The sequence below is a fragment of the Branchiostoma floridae genome, chromosome 14 (genome assembly GCF_000003815.2).
Source record: "Branchiostoma floridae strain S238N-H82 chromosome 14, Bfl_VNyyK, whole genome shotgun sequence".
Taxonomy (NCBI): domain Eukaryota; kingdom Metazoa; phylum Chordata; class Leptocardii; order Amphioxiformes; family Branchiostomatidae; genus Branchiostoma; species Branchiostoma floridae.
The window spans coordinates 12,322,891-12,336,229 of NC_049992.1; the positions used below are offsets into that span (position 1 = coordinate 12,322,891).

The 13,339-nt window shown below is 38.1% G+C and overlaps 1 protein-coding gene across 1 annotated transcript in view; it reads left to right on the forward strand.

Annotated features, from left to right (window-relative positions):
* The window catches only part of LOC118430396 (ATP-binding cassette sub-family F member 3-like), a gene marked incomplete in the record, with an annotated part of 22,296 nt that extends 9,156 nt beyond the window's left edge, over positions 1-13,140 (forward strand). The window contains 18 exon segments of the mRNA XM_035841253.1: positions 63-185; positions 1,562-1,666; positions 2,183-2,344; positions 2,533-2,575; positions 2,761-2,807; positions 3,064-3,123; positions 3,547-3,603; positions 4,765-4,787; positions 5,000-5,055; positions 5,995-6,195; positions 6,518-6,594; positions 6,826-6,870; positions 7,646-7,778; positions 9,302-9,390; positions 10,108-10,199; positions 10,710-10,842; positions 11,073-11,160; positions 11,348-13,140. Coding sequence (XP_035697146.1) covers positions 63-185; positions 1,562-1,666; positions 2,183-2,344; positions 2,533-2,575; positions 2,761-2,807; positions 3,064-3,123; positions 3,547-3,603; positions 4,765-4,787; positions 5,000-5,055; positions 5,995-6,195; positions 6,518-6,594; positions 6,826-6,870; positions 7,646-7,778; positions 9,302-9,390; positions 10,108-10,199; positions 10,710-10,842; positions 11,073-11,160; positions 11,348-11,497 — 1,684 coding nt within the window.
* Between the last annotated feature and the right edge of the window lie 199 nt (positions 13,141-13,339).

Consider the following 13,339-nt stretch of genomic DNA (forward strand, 5'->3'; position numbering starts at 1 on the left):
TTCATAGATCTTTATGTTTCAAGCAGGTGAAACATAAATGCCTTTTAATATCTTCCCTCTAGTCAAATTGGCATGGCCACAGCTAGCCAGGCCACTAACAGGAGGGAAGCTAAACTAGACGCATCTGGCATGAACCGGTCATATGACATTCATGTGGAAAACTTGGACGTCGCATTTGGAGACAAGTGAGTATTACATTAGAAGTATTTATATGCTATCATTGCTATGTCAATGAGAAAACCTCCATTTGCTTTATTATTTACATATGTTACAGGAAGAAAACTTTTTTGGGGGGGGGTACACATATTGTCAATTGTAATACAGTCAAACCTGCCCAAGTCGACCACCCGTGGGACCGGGAAAAAACGGTCGATTTGGACAGGTGGTCGCTGAGAAGAGTATCAACTCAAAACATTCCGGTGCAAAGTATAATGTGTTTAATGGCAAATAGCAAGCACACTGCACGCACACTGTAAACTGTAAATTCAACCCCAAGATTTTATCGAGCTTTTATTCGATACAGTGTTCTTAAGCTCCATATTTGTACACTAACGTTTCAGACAGTAAGGGAACTTTGATGCTGTCAGTTACCATACAAGCCTTTATGCGTCGCTGTGTTCTTGATCGCTGTATCTGAAATAACGGTGCACCTTTCTAATTCAATGCCCGGTATGTCCCGATAGCGTACTTACCCACGGGTAAAGTACAGTTGAACAAAAGCACTCACACAGATCTTTCTTAAAAAGGTATGAGCTACACAGATCTTTCTTGAAAAAGTATGAGGCTATATACGTTTCAGCATTCGTTCACCTTATGATGATATAGATTGAAAAAAAACTTCTGTAACAACTAAATTCGGATTTTCTTACAACGAAGTTTCCTTACAGTAGACTGCCCCATTGACCCACCCATTGACCACCGCCATCTGTATTCTAAACATAACATCGTAATGGCAGTCAAAATCCGTCGCAAACTGGCCGATTTCGGTACAAAATCGCGCTAGTTATCATCAAAAATCGATGGAAACCTCAATTTTGAAAATGATGCGGTCGTTATGGGTCCCAATTTGGGCCGGTCGCGGTCGCGTTGACCAGGTGGTCGTTGAGAAAAGGTCGCTTAATGCTTACGTCAATGGGAAAAAAATTCGGGACCGAGAAAAAGCGGTCGAAATGGCCAGGTGGTCGCTGAGAAGAGGTGGTCGCTTGGGCAGGTTCGACTGTACATGTAGCACAAGCATTCATGGACAAGCAGATACATGCATCTTCTAGCACTCATTCAAATACAAGCTCATAAAACAGATCGATATTTCAAATCTAACTGATAGAATACTGAAACCACAGAAACTATGTGGTCTTGAGGGCTAAGATTTACTGAAATGCAAATAGGGACACAAATGTACAGGTACATGTATCATGGGCCAGAGTGTTGCACTGGCGCTCATTAAGTGGTTGATGGTATTGAAATTAATATCATATGAGTGCAATATTAGCATAGATATTTTTCCATGAGAATTTTCTCAAGAAAAAAGCTCAAAACTAATGTTCTTGTCACATTCCCCCAGAGTTCTACTCCAGGATGCAGACCTCCACTTGGCTGTAGGCAGGCGATATGGTCTTGTGGGAAGAAACGGCATCGGAAAAACAACACTACTCAAGATGTTATCAAGGTATACCTATTTTCAATGGGTTCTAACTATGACTTTGCAGCATGTTGAGAAAAGTCAGAAGTGTTCCAATAGATGACTTGCTTGTATATGAAATGTAACTTACAGGTTTATGACCAAATCTTTTTCAGTGTGAGAGTGTTGTGTTTGTCTGAAATAATTTATTTTTGGCACTGCCCCTGGGGTGGAGTCTAATTACAGGGTGTTATGATCAAGTTTGAAATATGTCAGATATTTTGCCTTTCACGTCCCAAACCAAAATCCATTTCCATTTACACCAGGGTGGAGCAGAGAAAGTTTTGTACAATGCCATTACTAGGGCACAAGATTAGGTACACCTAGTTGACCTCCCAATCCTGCTATCCTAGCCATTTAATGCCTCAAAGTTCTTTTTCCTTAGTCAACAATGAGGCGAGAACTGTCTGAACTGTCTGTAGCCACCACGCATCAACCCATGATGCAAGCGAGTGATTAATTGAACAATGCCAGCAACAACAAAAAATGTTTTGTATTCTGCAGCGGTGAGTTGAGGATTCCGTCCCACCTGTCTGTACTGCACGTGGAACAGGAGGTCGTCGGGGACGATACCATCGCCATCGACAGTGTCCTTGAGAGCGACCTTGTCAGGTCAAGTCTACTACAAGAGGAAAGAGAACTCACAGCAACACTCAATTCTACAAGGTGTTTGTTTAAATATAGTCTTGTGTCAAAAAGGCTACCATTAACTATGATAGAAAATTGGTAATATTTGCAAGGAAATGATTTCTTGGTCACTACAAAAATTAAAATGTATATAAAATAGTTGTGAATAATTCCAAATTTGCTGTAACCATAATACTAATATGTATTTTTACTTTCTTTTTTTCAAGTCCATCCACTTTAGATGGCAGGGGAAGTGCAAGATTAGGAGAGGTAAGGAAAATTGTATGTTAGAGTGTAGAATGTACATTTGTAAATGTGGCAAGTATAACTATATGAATAGTATTATACTACACATCAAATTCTTTTTGACAACTTGTAGTTCATACAAATTGATTAAGATTCTATTGAGAGCATAACAAATTCTTTCTTATCTATTGCGTCTTTTATATCTCTAGATCTATGCTAAATTAGAAGAAATTGAAGCTGACAAGGCACCAGCAAGGTAAGATAGTTCTGTCTTATGTGTGATATGTGGAGAGCAAACGAATTGAAAAATTGTCTGTGGCTGTGATCTATGTTTTGTAGCAAGCCACCCTGTCTTCACATTTGTAGTTAGCATGTTTTTAATATATATTGTAAGACGTTTTTAATAGAAAATTTAACTATTTTTACACACTGATCCAGCCATATTTCCCATCTGTATCAATGTTTTTTAGACTTCAAGGAAAGCTAAGTCACATCTTTTTTCTCCGATACAGGGCTGCACAGATTCTCAATGGTTTAGGATTCACACCTAAAATGCAGGAGATGACCACAAAGTAAGTCTCTAAGGTTGGGTAAGAAATGTACAATGTATATCTTGTGGTAGTCATGTACAAAGTGTATATTTCATCCATTGTCCATTTGCATGTTGAATTAAATCCTTCTACACATTTTGATGTTTAGGCAGTTCTCTGTTCCTATACTAGTCCCTTGGCCACACCTTTGTGCATAAATAACAGCAGAAAGCTAGTCTACTGCAGCTGGTAGTGGTGTGTGTTTGACTTCTATACAGTTCTTTGTCCTATTTGCAAAGCAAGGGAATCTGTACGTACCATTTTTATTTAAAGTCTTTTGCATGTCCCAAATGCAAAGTGAGTGCTCTACCCCCTAATGAAGTCCCAAGTCATCACTACTGGTTATATTTCCTCAGTATTTTACCAAGCTTATTCAGCTGTTACTGTACTTTTCTTTACACACAGAGAGTTCTCTGGTGGTTGGAGAATGAGATTGGCTCTGGCACGAGCTCTCTTCATGAAGTAAGTTTTTCTGGATCAACTTTTTTGTAAGCTTTAGGCCATGTTGATTTGATTATATGGATGACATCCTCTGGGAACTCCAAAACTGATGCGAGCGAGCGAATAAAAAAAAAGTTTGGCCAAAAAAAAAAGTTGCCTCCAGTATGAAAAGTGGCCAGGAAGGTTGAACATAGGTTGAACATAGGACTAAGCACATACCGTAGTATGGTATACCAGTTAGGTGTAGAGACCAGTACATTATACGGGTGCAAGACATTTTTTTTTCTTCTTGGACCAATCCAAAAAAACAGACCTGGAAAAAAATCAGAGGAACAGGTTTCGCCAATTACAAAATGGACACACTATGTCAGCAGGCATTTGGGGTCTTACCGGGGGCCAGGAAGACAACAAGAGTGAAGTCAAGTCGAGTTTATAGTCAATTGTACCAAGTTTCTACAGTCACAGGTACAGAGACAGTTAGCCTTTATTACTTGGAGATGGGATTTTTAAATGCCAGTGGGAGTCCAATAATCCACCAAACAGATTCCTTTGCAGCAAAACTGACCAATTACAATTGTTTTGAGTATTGCCAGTTCTCAAGTTTTCACAGACAATCAGGTCCAGGTTCAGATCCGGACCTGAAAATGATCCTCTGGACCTGAACGGGACCTGAATTTTCTGTACTGGTACCTCCCCCTACCAACAGTAGAATTTTTTCTTTCTGTCCTTTCACATCTTATTCTTTGACTTTAGATTTATTTTGGCATTCTACGGCATTAGACTATGATGCGTTATCTGTTTTCTGATACTTTTTTTTCAATCTACAGAATATTTGTGCTCATTTTACAGCTGCTTTGCACAATCTATTGTTTGGTCGAAAACTTTTTTTTTTTTTGGAAACGGCCGAAAATTGGTGCGAGCGCGGATGTCATCCATATAATCAAATCAACATGGCCTTACCCAGGGTTAAAAAAGTAAGCATTTTCTGAGTGTAATATACAAATCATACAGTACAGACTGTAGCTTTGGTTCAATTATTAAGATTTGTATTATTTTTATCATATCATTTTTACTGTACTTTGATATTGCCCTCTTGTATTATTTTTCTGTTTTGGTTCCATTTCTTTAATCACTAGGAATGATTTTTCTAAAATGATGACTGTCTGTTATTTCCTACCACAGGCCAGATCTCTTGTTGCTTGACGGTAAGTTACATCCAATTTTTATGTGCAAAAGGTTTTGTTCATTTCATACATTAAAGCTGTTGTCAAGAAAATTTATGCAGTTAATGATAGAATGTTAAAGTACTTGAAAAGATGGAAAGTACTTGAAAAAGCATTTATCACCTCAATTGAGAATAATTATAAGTGCATTACCTTTTTATATTGTAGGATAATGAATTTTTGTTTTGTTTCAGAACCTACCAACATGTTGGACATCAAAGCCATTCTGTGGCTGGAAAACTACCTTCAGGTGAGCTCATTTCTTGCTCCTTCATTCTTATCCTTGGCATAGAACAATAAGTTTTTGACAGTTCTTTACTGCATTGTTAGCAGGGCCACATACATCACAGAATCATCACAGAACAGTCCTCAATACTTTCATCTACAAGTTTGTGCATGCTTTGACAGTACCTACATGTACATGTGTCATGTACAATTCATTTAGTATCCAAACTATCGCTGTTAGTGTTATTCGAGGTATTCGATGGCTGTTGCCTACCAGGACATCAGTAGATTGGTTGAAAATTGATATTTAAATTAGCAGATCAAATCACTGGTTAAGATGTAAATCAATCTTTTGCAAAACACCTGCTTTTTGCCTACCACTGCATCACAGTGACATCATTGCGATCGCTCGTATACCTGTTCCTAGTTATTTACATGTATAGTTTGCCTGCAGTTCTTCTCTTCCTCACTAGATGGCACTGTATAAAAACATTCTGTGATTGTCAAAATTGTAGTTGCTGCAACGTTTGAACCTTTCTGTGTTCATGAGAAGCTCAAATTGGCTTTCCTATTCAGTTTTCCTACAATGTTCAGGGCTCGAAATCCTTTTTTCTGCATACTTGCACTGGTGCAGTAACATTGAAAATTACCTGCACGGCTACACCAGACAAATTGTACCTGCACCACACTGAATCTAGGAAGTATGAATCATACTAAAATTGTTGAGGAACCATTGCTATGTATTTTTTCTTTTATACATGTAGGTGGTAACAGTCAAAGCAGCTAATAACAATCCAGAGTACACTTAAATCATAGGACATGTATGTAGGAACCCAGTACATGGTCCAGTGCAGGTTAGGTGCAGGAAAACACCAGAAATACCTGCACAGCTCCAATTTAACCTGCACTAACCTGCATATATGCTGGTGGTATTTCAAGCCCTGATGTTAATTGGTTTCTACAGACTTGGATGAAAACCATCCTCGTCGTGTCTCACGATCGTCTCTTCCTGGACTCCGTTGCGACGGACATCATCCACTTCCACACCCGGCGCCTGGACTACTATCGCGGGAACTTCGAGATGTTCCTCAAGACCAAGACGGAGAAACTGAAGAACCAACAGAAGGAGTACGAGTCCCAGAAACAGTACAGAGATCACATACAGGTGAGATACTTTCAGCTTCTAGTATGTTGACTAATAGTTAAGTAGTTCAGACCCTTGTGGTGCCTTGTGGAAAATAGGTCAGTAAGTTTCCAGATTTTTATTTCAAAACTACTAAAAGTAAGATTGAAATAAAAGATAACTTGTTACATGTAGCTTTCTTTTCCAAGATATGAAATAGAGGTAGTGTTCATTATGATAAATGTATAATATTACAGGTATATATATAATTATTCATCATCAGTAACAAAATCTTTTATTTGTTATCTTGCATGTTCTAGTGAATGGATGTTAATTAAATGTTAACCATTTTATCCCGACTCAGGTGTTCATCGACAGATTTAGGTACAATGCGAACAGGGCTTCCCAAGTGCAGAGCAAACTGAAGCTTTTGGAAAAGCTGTAAGTCTGAACTTGTTAGACAATAGTGTATAATATATAGTCAATACTAGAGAAAAATTAATCTTCAGTATTCTGTGTTATATAGCTTCTACTTTATACTTCCACTTTATAGCCTATTTTATGGAAAGATTAAGATACACAAGTAGCTCTTACGATTATTGTCTTAATCATGATAATATTTGTAATTGCTCATAAAAAATTGTTATTGTTTTTTTTTAACTTGTCTTCCAGCCCAAAGTTGACACCAATTGAGAAAGAACCTGATGTCATCCTGAAGTAAGTATGGAAACTGTTTTATATAAGACATATTTCCACTTTATCGCCTGTCCTTGGTACTGAAATACATTCACACCAACTTACTATAAATTTTCTTGTGCTGAATAGTACAGTATTTGCACTGGTATTGGCATTCCCATGCAGTGAATCACATTTAGTCATACTGAAAATACAGTATCTTTCCTTGGTACTGACTTATATTCATACTAAAAATTTAGTATCTTTCCTTGGTACTGATTTGTAATCACATTGAAAATGGTTTATCCTTTGCTTGGTGCTGACTTGTATTCACACTAAAAATGCTTTTTCTTTCCTTCGTGCCAACTTCTATACACATTAAAAATTCAGTATCTTTCCTTGGTGCTGATTTCTGTTCTCATTAAATATGCAGTGTCTTTCCTTGGTACTGACTTGTATTCACACTGAAAATGCTTTTTCTTTCCTTCGTGCCAACTTCTATACACATTAAAAATTCAGTATCTTTCCTTGGTGCTGATTTCTGTTCTCATTAAATATGCAGTGTCTTTCCTTGGTACTGACTTGTATCCACATTGGAAATGCAATATCTGCTAAAACTGCTGTAACTTGCTATGTTTTCCCCAGTAGAATATACCATATGTTTTGCTGATGTGTTTCTTTTCTTTCTTTTTTTGTCTGTAGCCAATAAGAGCTCAGGCTAGATATCAGTTAAGTTATTGTTTACAAATGCAAGCAATTTTTTTAATGTATCCATGCAAATGTATCCAAATTTGTTCATTTCCTTTTTTTTGTCCAGGTTTCCAGATGACATCGAGAAACTGTCCCCACCTATCCTCAGACTGGATGAGATAGACTTCTACTACAGCCCTGACCGGCCAATCTTCAAGAAAGTGGACATATCAGCAGACCTGGACTCAAGAATAGCCATCGTAAGTCACTCCCAGGAATGTTTTGTTTGTTTTGCATAAGGCCATGTTGATTTGATTATATGGATGACATCCGCGCTCGCACCAATTTTCGGCCGTTTCCAAAAAAAAAAAAGTTTTCGACCACACAATAAATTGTGCAAAGCAGCTGTAAAATGAGCAGAAATTATTAGATTGAATAAAAAGTATCAGAAAACAGATAACTAATGCCATAGAATGCCAAAATAAATCTAAAGTCAAAGAATAAGATGTGAAAGGACAGAAAGAAAAAAATCTATTGTTGGTGGGGGGGGGGGGGGGGGGAAACCAGTACAGAAAATTCAGGTAAAGGTCATGTTCAGGTCCAGAGGATCATTTTCAGGTCCGGACCTGAACCTGGACCTTATTGTCTGTGGAAACTTGAGAACTGGCCGACTCCCACTGGCATTTTAAAATCCTATCTCCATGTAATAAACTTAAGGCTAACTGTCTCTGTACCTTTGACTGTAGAAACTTGGTAAAATTGACTATAAACTCTACTTGACTTCGCTCTTGTTGTCTTCTTGGCCCCCGGCAAGACCCCAAATGCCTGCCGACATAGTGTGTCCATTTCGTAATTGGCAAAACCTGTTCCTCTGATTTTTTTTCAGTTCTGTTTTTTTCGGATTGGTCCAAGAAGAAAAAAAATGTTTTGCACCTGTATGATGTACCGGTCCCTACACCTAACTGTTGGTATACCATACTATTTGTGTTTAGTCCTATGTTCAACCTTCCTGGCCACTTTGATTTCATACTGAAGGCAACTTTTTTTTTGGGCCAAACTTTTTTTTTTTCGCTCGCTCGCATCAGTTTTGGAGTTCCCAGAGGATGTCATCCATACAATCAAATCAACATGGCCTAATTTAAAATTGCCTTTTGTAATAGTAAGGCTAGTTCACCTCTTTCGTGGGATAACCTATATCCGTTGTTTTAAAAACACGGTATTTATACAAATTATAGGGAGCGATCGACTGTGATTTTAAACTGCTATTTTGAAAATACATATATTGCAATTTACAACCACAGTCTGTCGACTTATTATCCTTATATACTATTATTTTTTAACAACGGATATAGGTTACCCCACGGATAAAGGTGAAGTAGCATAACAGTTTTTTTGTACAATAGCACAGTTTTGTACAATAGGTACAAGCTGTGTAAGATCGGACTGTAAGGTTTGATCTACTTACAATGTATGCCAGGATGGACCCCTACTCTTTTCAATAAGTGCAGTGAAATCTTAAACGTGCATGAGGTGTGGTTGTCATCAAACATGGGACATCCCATCTGAGACGGCATCCCTGATGAAGATATGTTATAAGTTCTCAATTCACCTGAGACAAATGAGGAAATACATGTAGCTGCCTTCCCCAGGGGCACAACATTTGGGCTGCTCGGGATTCAAACCCAGAACCTTTAGATCCTACACCTGTGTCCACATAGCCTACCTGCCACATTGTCGCAAAGTTAGGATTAAGAACTTGACATTGCCTGACTTCTCCTCCAAGGTTGGTGAGAACGGCACAGGTAAAACAACGCTGTTGAAGATTTTGATTGGTGAACTGGATCCAGTGAATGGGATCAGACATGTACACAGGTGAGAAATTATTCACTGTTCACTGTTGTCCAATAGAATTGCTTAGTGCTTGAATAATTTTATTAGTCATATGAATGAATTGTTTACCATTGTAATTCACCAGAATCGTAAAGAATCCAGAAAAAATATTTACCACTAGAGGTAGACAGAAGTTTGAATGTGAAGTTGATAATTCTTTCCTCAGCACACACTGACAGTGTTCTGTCTACCATCGGCAGTCCAGCTGCTAATATGTACTAAAGTTGACATACTAAGTAAGGAAGAAAAAGATGACAATGGTGCATGTAGTCTTCATCAGACTGATATGGATAACCAGAAATTTTGTAATTTCCATCATCAACAGAAGGGATACTAAAAGAACACTGTTAAGGATGCAGTATTATTTTTAGTTACTAGAGTCAGTGAAGTCTTAATCTATCACAGAGCCTGTAAGAAAGTTAGCCTGGCAAAAGTTAATCAAAATTGATTCACAGTGCTCAGTATTCTACTACATGTATTAATTTGTGATTACAATAGTGATACGTCACCTATAGGTGCAGACAGTCTCACCACCCACTATACTACTGACTATCTCGGGTGCCATCCGATTTTTACAGGGCCCGACCTGAAAGGGCGATAGTAATTGGATGGCATTCAGGCTAATGACTGTCAACAGATAAATTTTTAAAGATCCTTGTACTGTTATTACAATATTTTTTATCAAACCTCTTGTTGTAGGAACCTGAGGATAGGGTACTTCAGCCAGCACCATGTCGACCAACTGGAAATGAACGTCACCTCCGTTGAGCTGCTGGCATCCAGGTTTCCAGGTAAAGAAGAATAGCCATCATTTCATGGGACATGGGAGTTCATCTGTGTTGGTAAACAACATTGTAAACAATAGACTGAACTTTACAGGAAATGTTACATAGATTTCTGTACAAATTGCAAATGTGGCCTGATAATTTTAACATACAACTTCCTAACATGCTGTCTAACTGCTTATCCCCATTGTCAATACAAATCTGCTGCAGTGAGAAGGGTAACGTCTTGCAAGTGTATTCAATATGCTTGCTACTGGTGTTCCAGACTGAGTGATAACTTGGGTTATCACATAGGGTTCTTCTGTTATCACCAGGCTTCCATAGAATCATTCAAAATGCAGTTTGTGTGTACCAAGTTTGCCATTGTTGAAAATACTGGATTCGGACATAGGAATTGCGCTTGTTACAATTACTTGTGCCAAGATACCAAACTTTCGTGTAGATATTCATTAGCCAAAGGCTAGTCCTACGGGGTTCAGAATAAAAATGTATATTATACAAACAAACTCCTAACAGGTAGGAAAGTGGAGGAGTACAGACATCAGCTGGGGTCCTACGGTGTGTCTGGTGAACTCGCCATGAGGCCTGTAGCCAGTCTATCAGGAGGACAGAAGAGTAGGGTGGCATTCGCCAACATGGCTATGGTCAGGTATGCATAAAACATGTTTTTTGGTTGTATATATTGTATTCAATGTCATATAGTTTCATACAGTATAGAACTAATTTTCAACAAGTTCTCTATTCAACATGTACATAGAATATTTCAACAAAATTAAACTGGCACATCCTTGTTACAATGTATGTAGATATTTTTTATGTACATGTACCATGTTGAGATCATAGTATGACAATGAAGGATCATATTATTTTTGACTTCAGACCAAACTTCTTCATCCTTGACGAACCGACCAATCATCTGGACATGGAGACCATAGAGGCTCTTGGGAAGGCTCTCAAGAAGTTCAAGGTCAGTTTTTATCATTATGTATTACCTATTATTATTTTTTTCATTTTGAAATGTTGTCTTCATTAACTATGATGGGCATCCAAGGGTTTATGGTGAAGGTCTCCATGTGCTTCCTATATGGATGAAAATAACAGTGATGCAGATGTTGATGGTGATTTTGACACTCAGTATGTTTGTCTCCATGCAGGGTGGCGTCATCCTGGTATCTCACGACGAACGACTCATCCGGATCGTGTGCAAGGAATTGTGGGTATGTGGGAACGGCACAGTTCGAAGCGTGGAAGGGGGCTTTGACGAGTACAAGAAGATTTTGGAAGAGGAATTTCTGCAACAGTGAAGAAGATACCAGCCAAAGGAGCCAGCTTGCTGTTTGTGCATCTATGAGGTCAAAGGTGAAGGCCCCTAACTTGTAAACAATTCTTGTCTAGACCATACATGTCTAGATGTGTTTCGTTTATGTGTTAGGGGCTTTGACATATTACCACAATGTATTGCACTGTGCATGAACAGTTGAAACTTTGAACTGGCTTATTATTGCAATGACCACCTTTATGTCATCAGACCCAGCCTGCTTTAATGCTAGCAACTTTTTACCGATGTTCACTGCAACCCACATATCATAAAAGACAAGGATAAAATCCATCAAGTGTTTTATGTCTAATTAAAGAGGAAATTATAATGGTCAGAAACCCCTTCTGTAATGTCCAGTATATGACTGGAATCAAGTGGGATCTTTGTTGGGTTATGTAAGACAACTGATACCATATTGTTAACTGTACACAGGGTTGTCATGCTTGAGGATATATATATAAATGTATAATGAGGATACTAATCTAAGGGACTACCAAGAAGTGGCCACATTGGCCAGGTGGTCCTTGAGCGGGGGTGGTCAGTAGAACAGGTTTGACATTACTATACATGTACAGTATGATACTGTCATTTGCCAGCCTGTGCAATTCTACATGTAGCCAGTAAGCAGTTGAATCCGGTGGTTGTAACATGGCCGTCACTTTTGTGCAAACTCCAAATAAAGGCTGTTGTCACCATACTGCACCTTAATCTTGTAGATCTTTAACCTTTTTCTTGCTTCCAAAACCTATAACAGAAAATGTGGTGCCAAAAGGCTACCTTAGCATGCTAAATGTCAAGGATTGAGCTTCTTGCTGTAAGTGATTCTCTCTATTGGAAATTTGTTTTCATTTTATTTTTTAGATTCTCATGACTGATAGGTACTCAGCTATGAATATGATGGTCAAACATTGATTATAGGTACACGTTGTAATAGACTAAAGAGGCTCACACTATAAGAATAACATTATCACATCAATCCTGTGTATTACTGCAACTACTATTAAAGTTACTTTGGTTTAATCAAATGCTGTCATTAATGTTAGAAAAGCTATCTTTATGAAGGAACTGTGAAAATTAGTTGATATAAATGCAATCAAATGCATGGATTTAAGCAAGTTGATGAAATAAAGCTTGATTTAAGCTGCAAGAAGGAGCCTCAGTGTATCTGCACATGTAGGAGTACTTTTTGAGACGTCAACTATGCTTGACATTCTTGATACAGAGATGATAGACAATGATACAGTTGGGGAGGGGAATTGTTGTGAGCCATTTTTCGTCCCTGATATAATGTAGCCTTTTCTCAATTTCATCTTTCTACTCCAAGTATAGTGCCTTTTTCCAGATATATTCTGCCATATCTTCCTCTTCTACTAAGTTCTAGTTTTTATTGTACATGCATTCCCTTGAATGTATTGATTGTATATTAATGCTGTTTATTAATGCTACTGTGCCATAACATCTAATTGGGGAGTTGCACCTGTAGGTAAATTATTACGTACATGTAAGACAGGTTCTGGAAGGAGTACTTACTTGGGAATATGTCATTAGGACAGTCAAGAGGTAGTACTGTAGAGCCCACTATGTGTGGCCACTGCAAATCTATACAAGAATAAACATGGCCAATATGGACATTTGGTTGTGCACTAGTACTCTTTGTGAAAAAGACTCATGTACACTTCGCACAGTACCAAAAAGGCAGCACAATCTATGTGTTCTACTAGTATTTGGAACGGCCTTTAGTTCACGGTAGATTGAACTATCGAAGCTGTCTACTTACTGACGAATGGACACATAATTCATATCAAGTAAATAAAAAGTATAAAGCAAA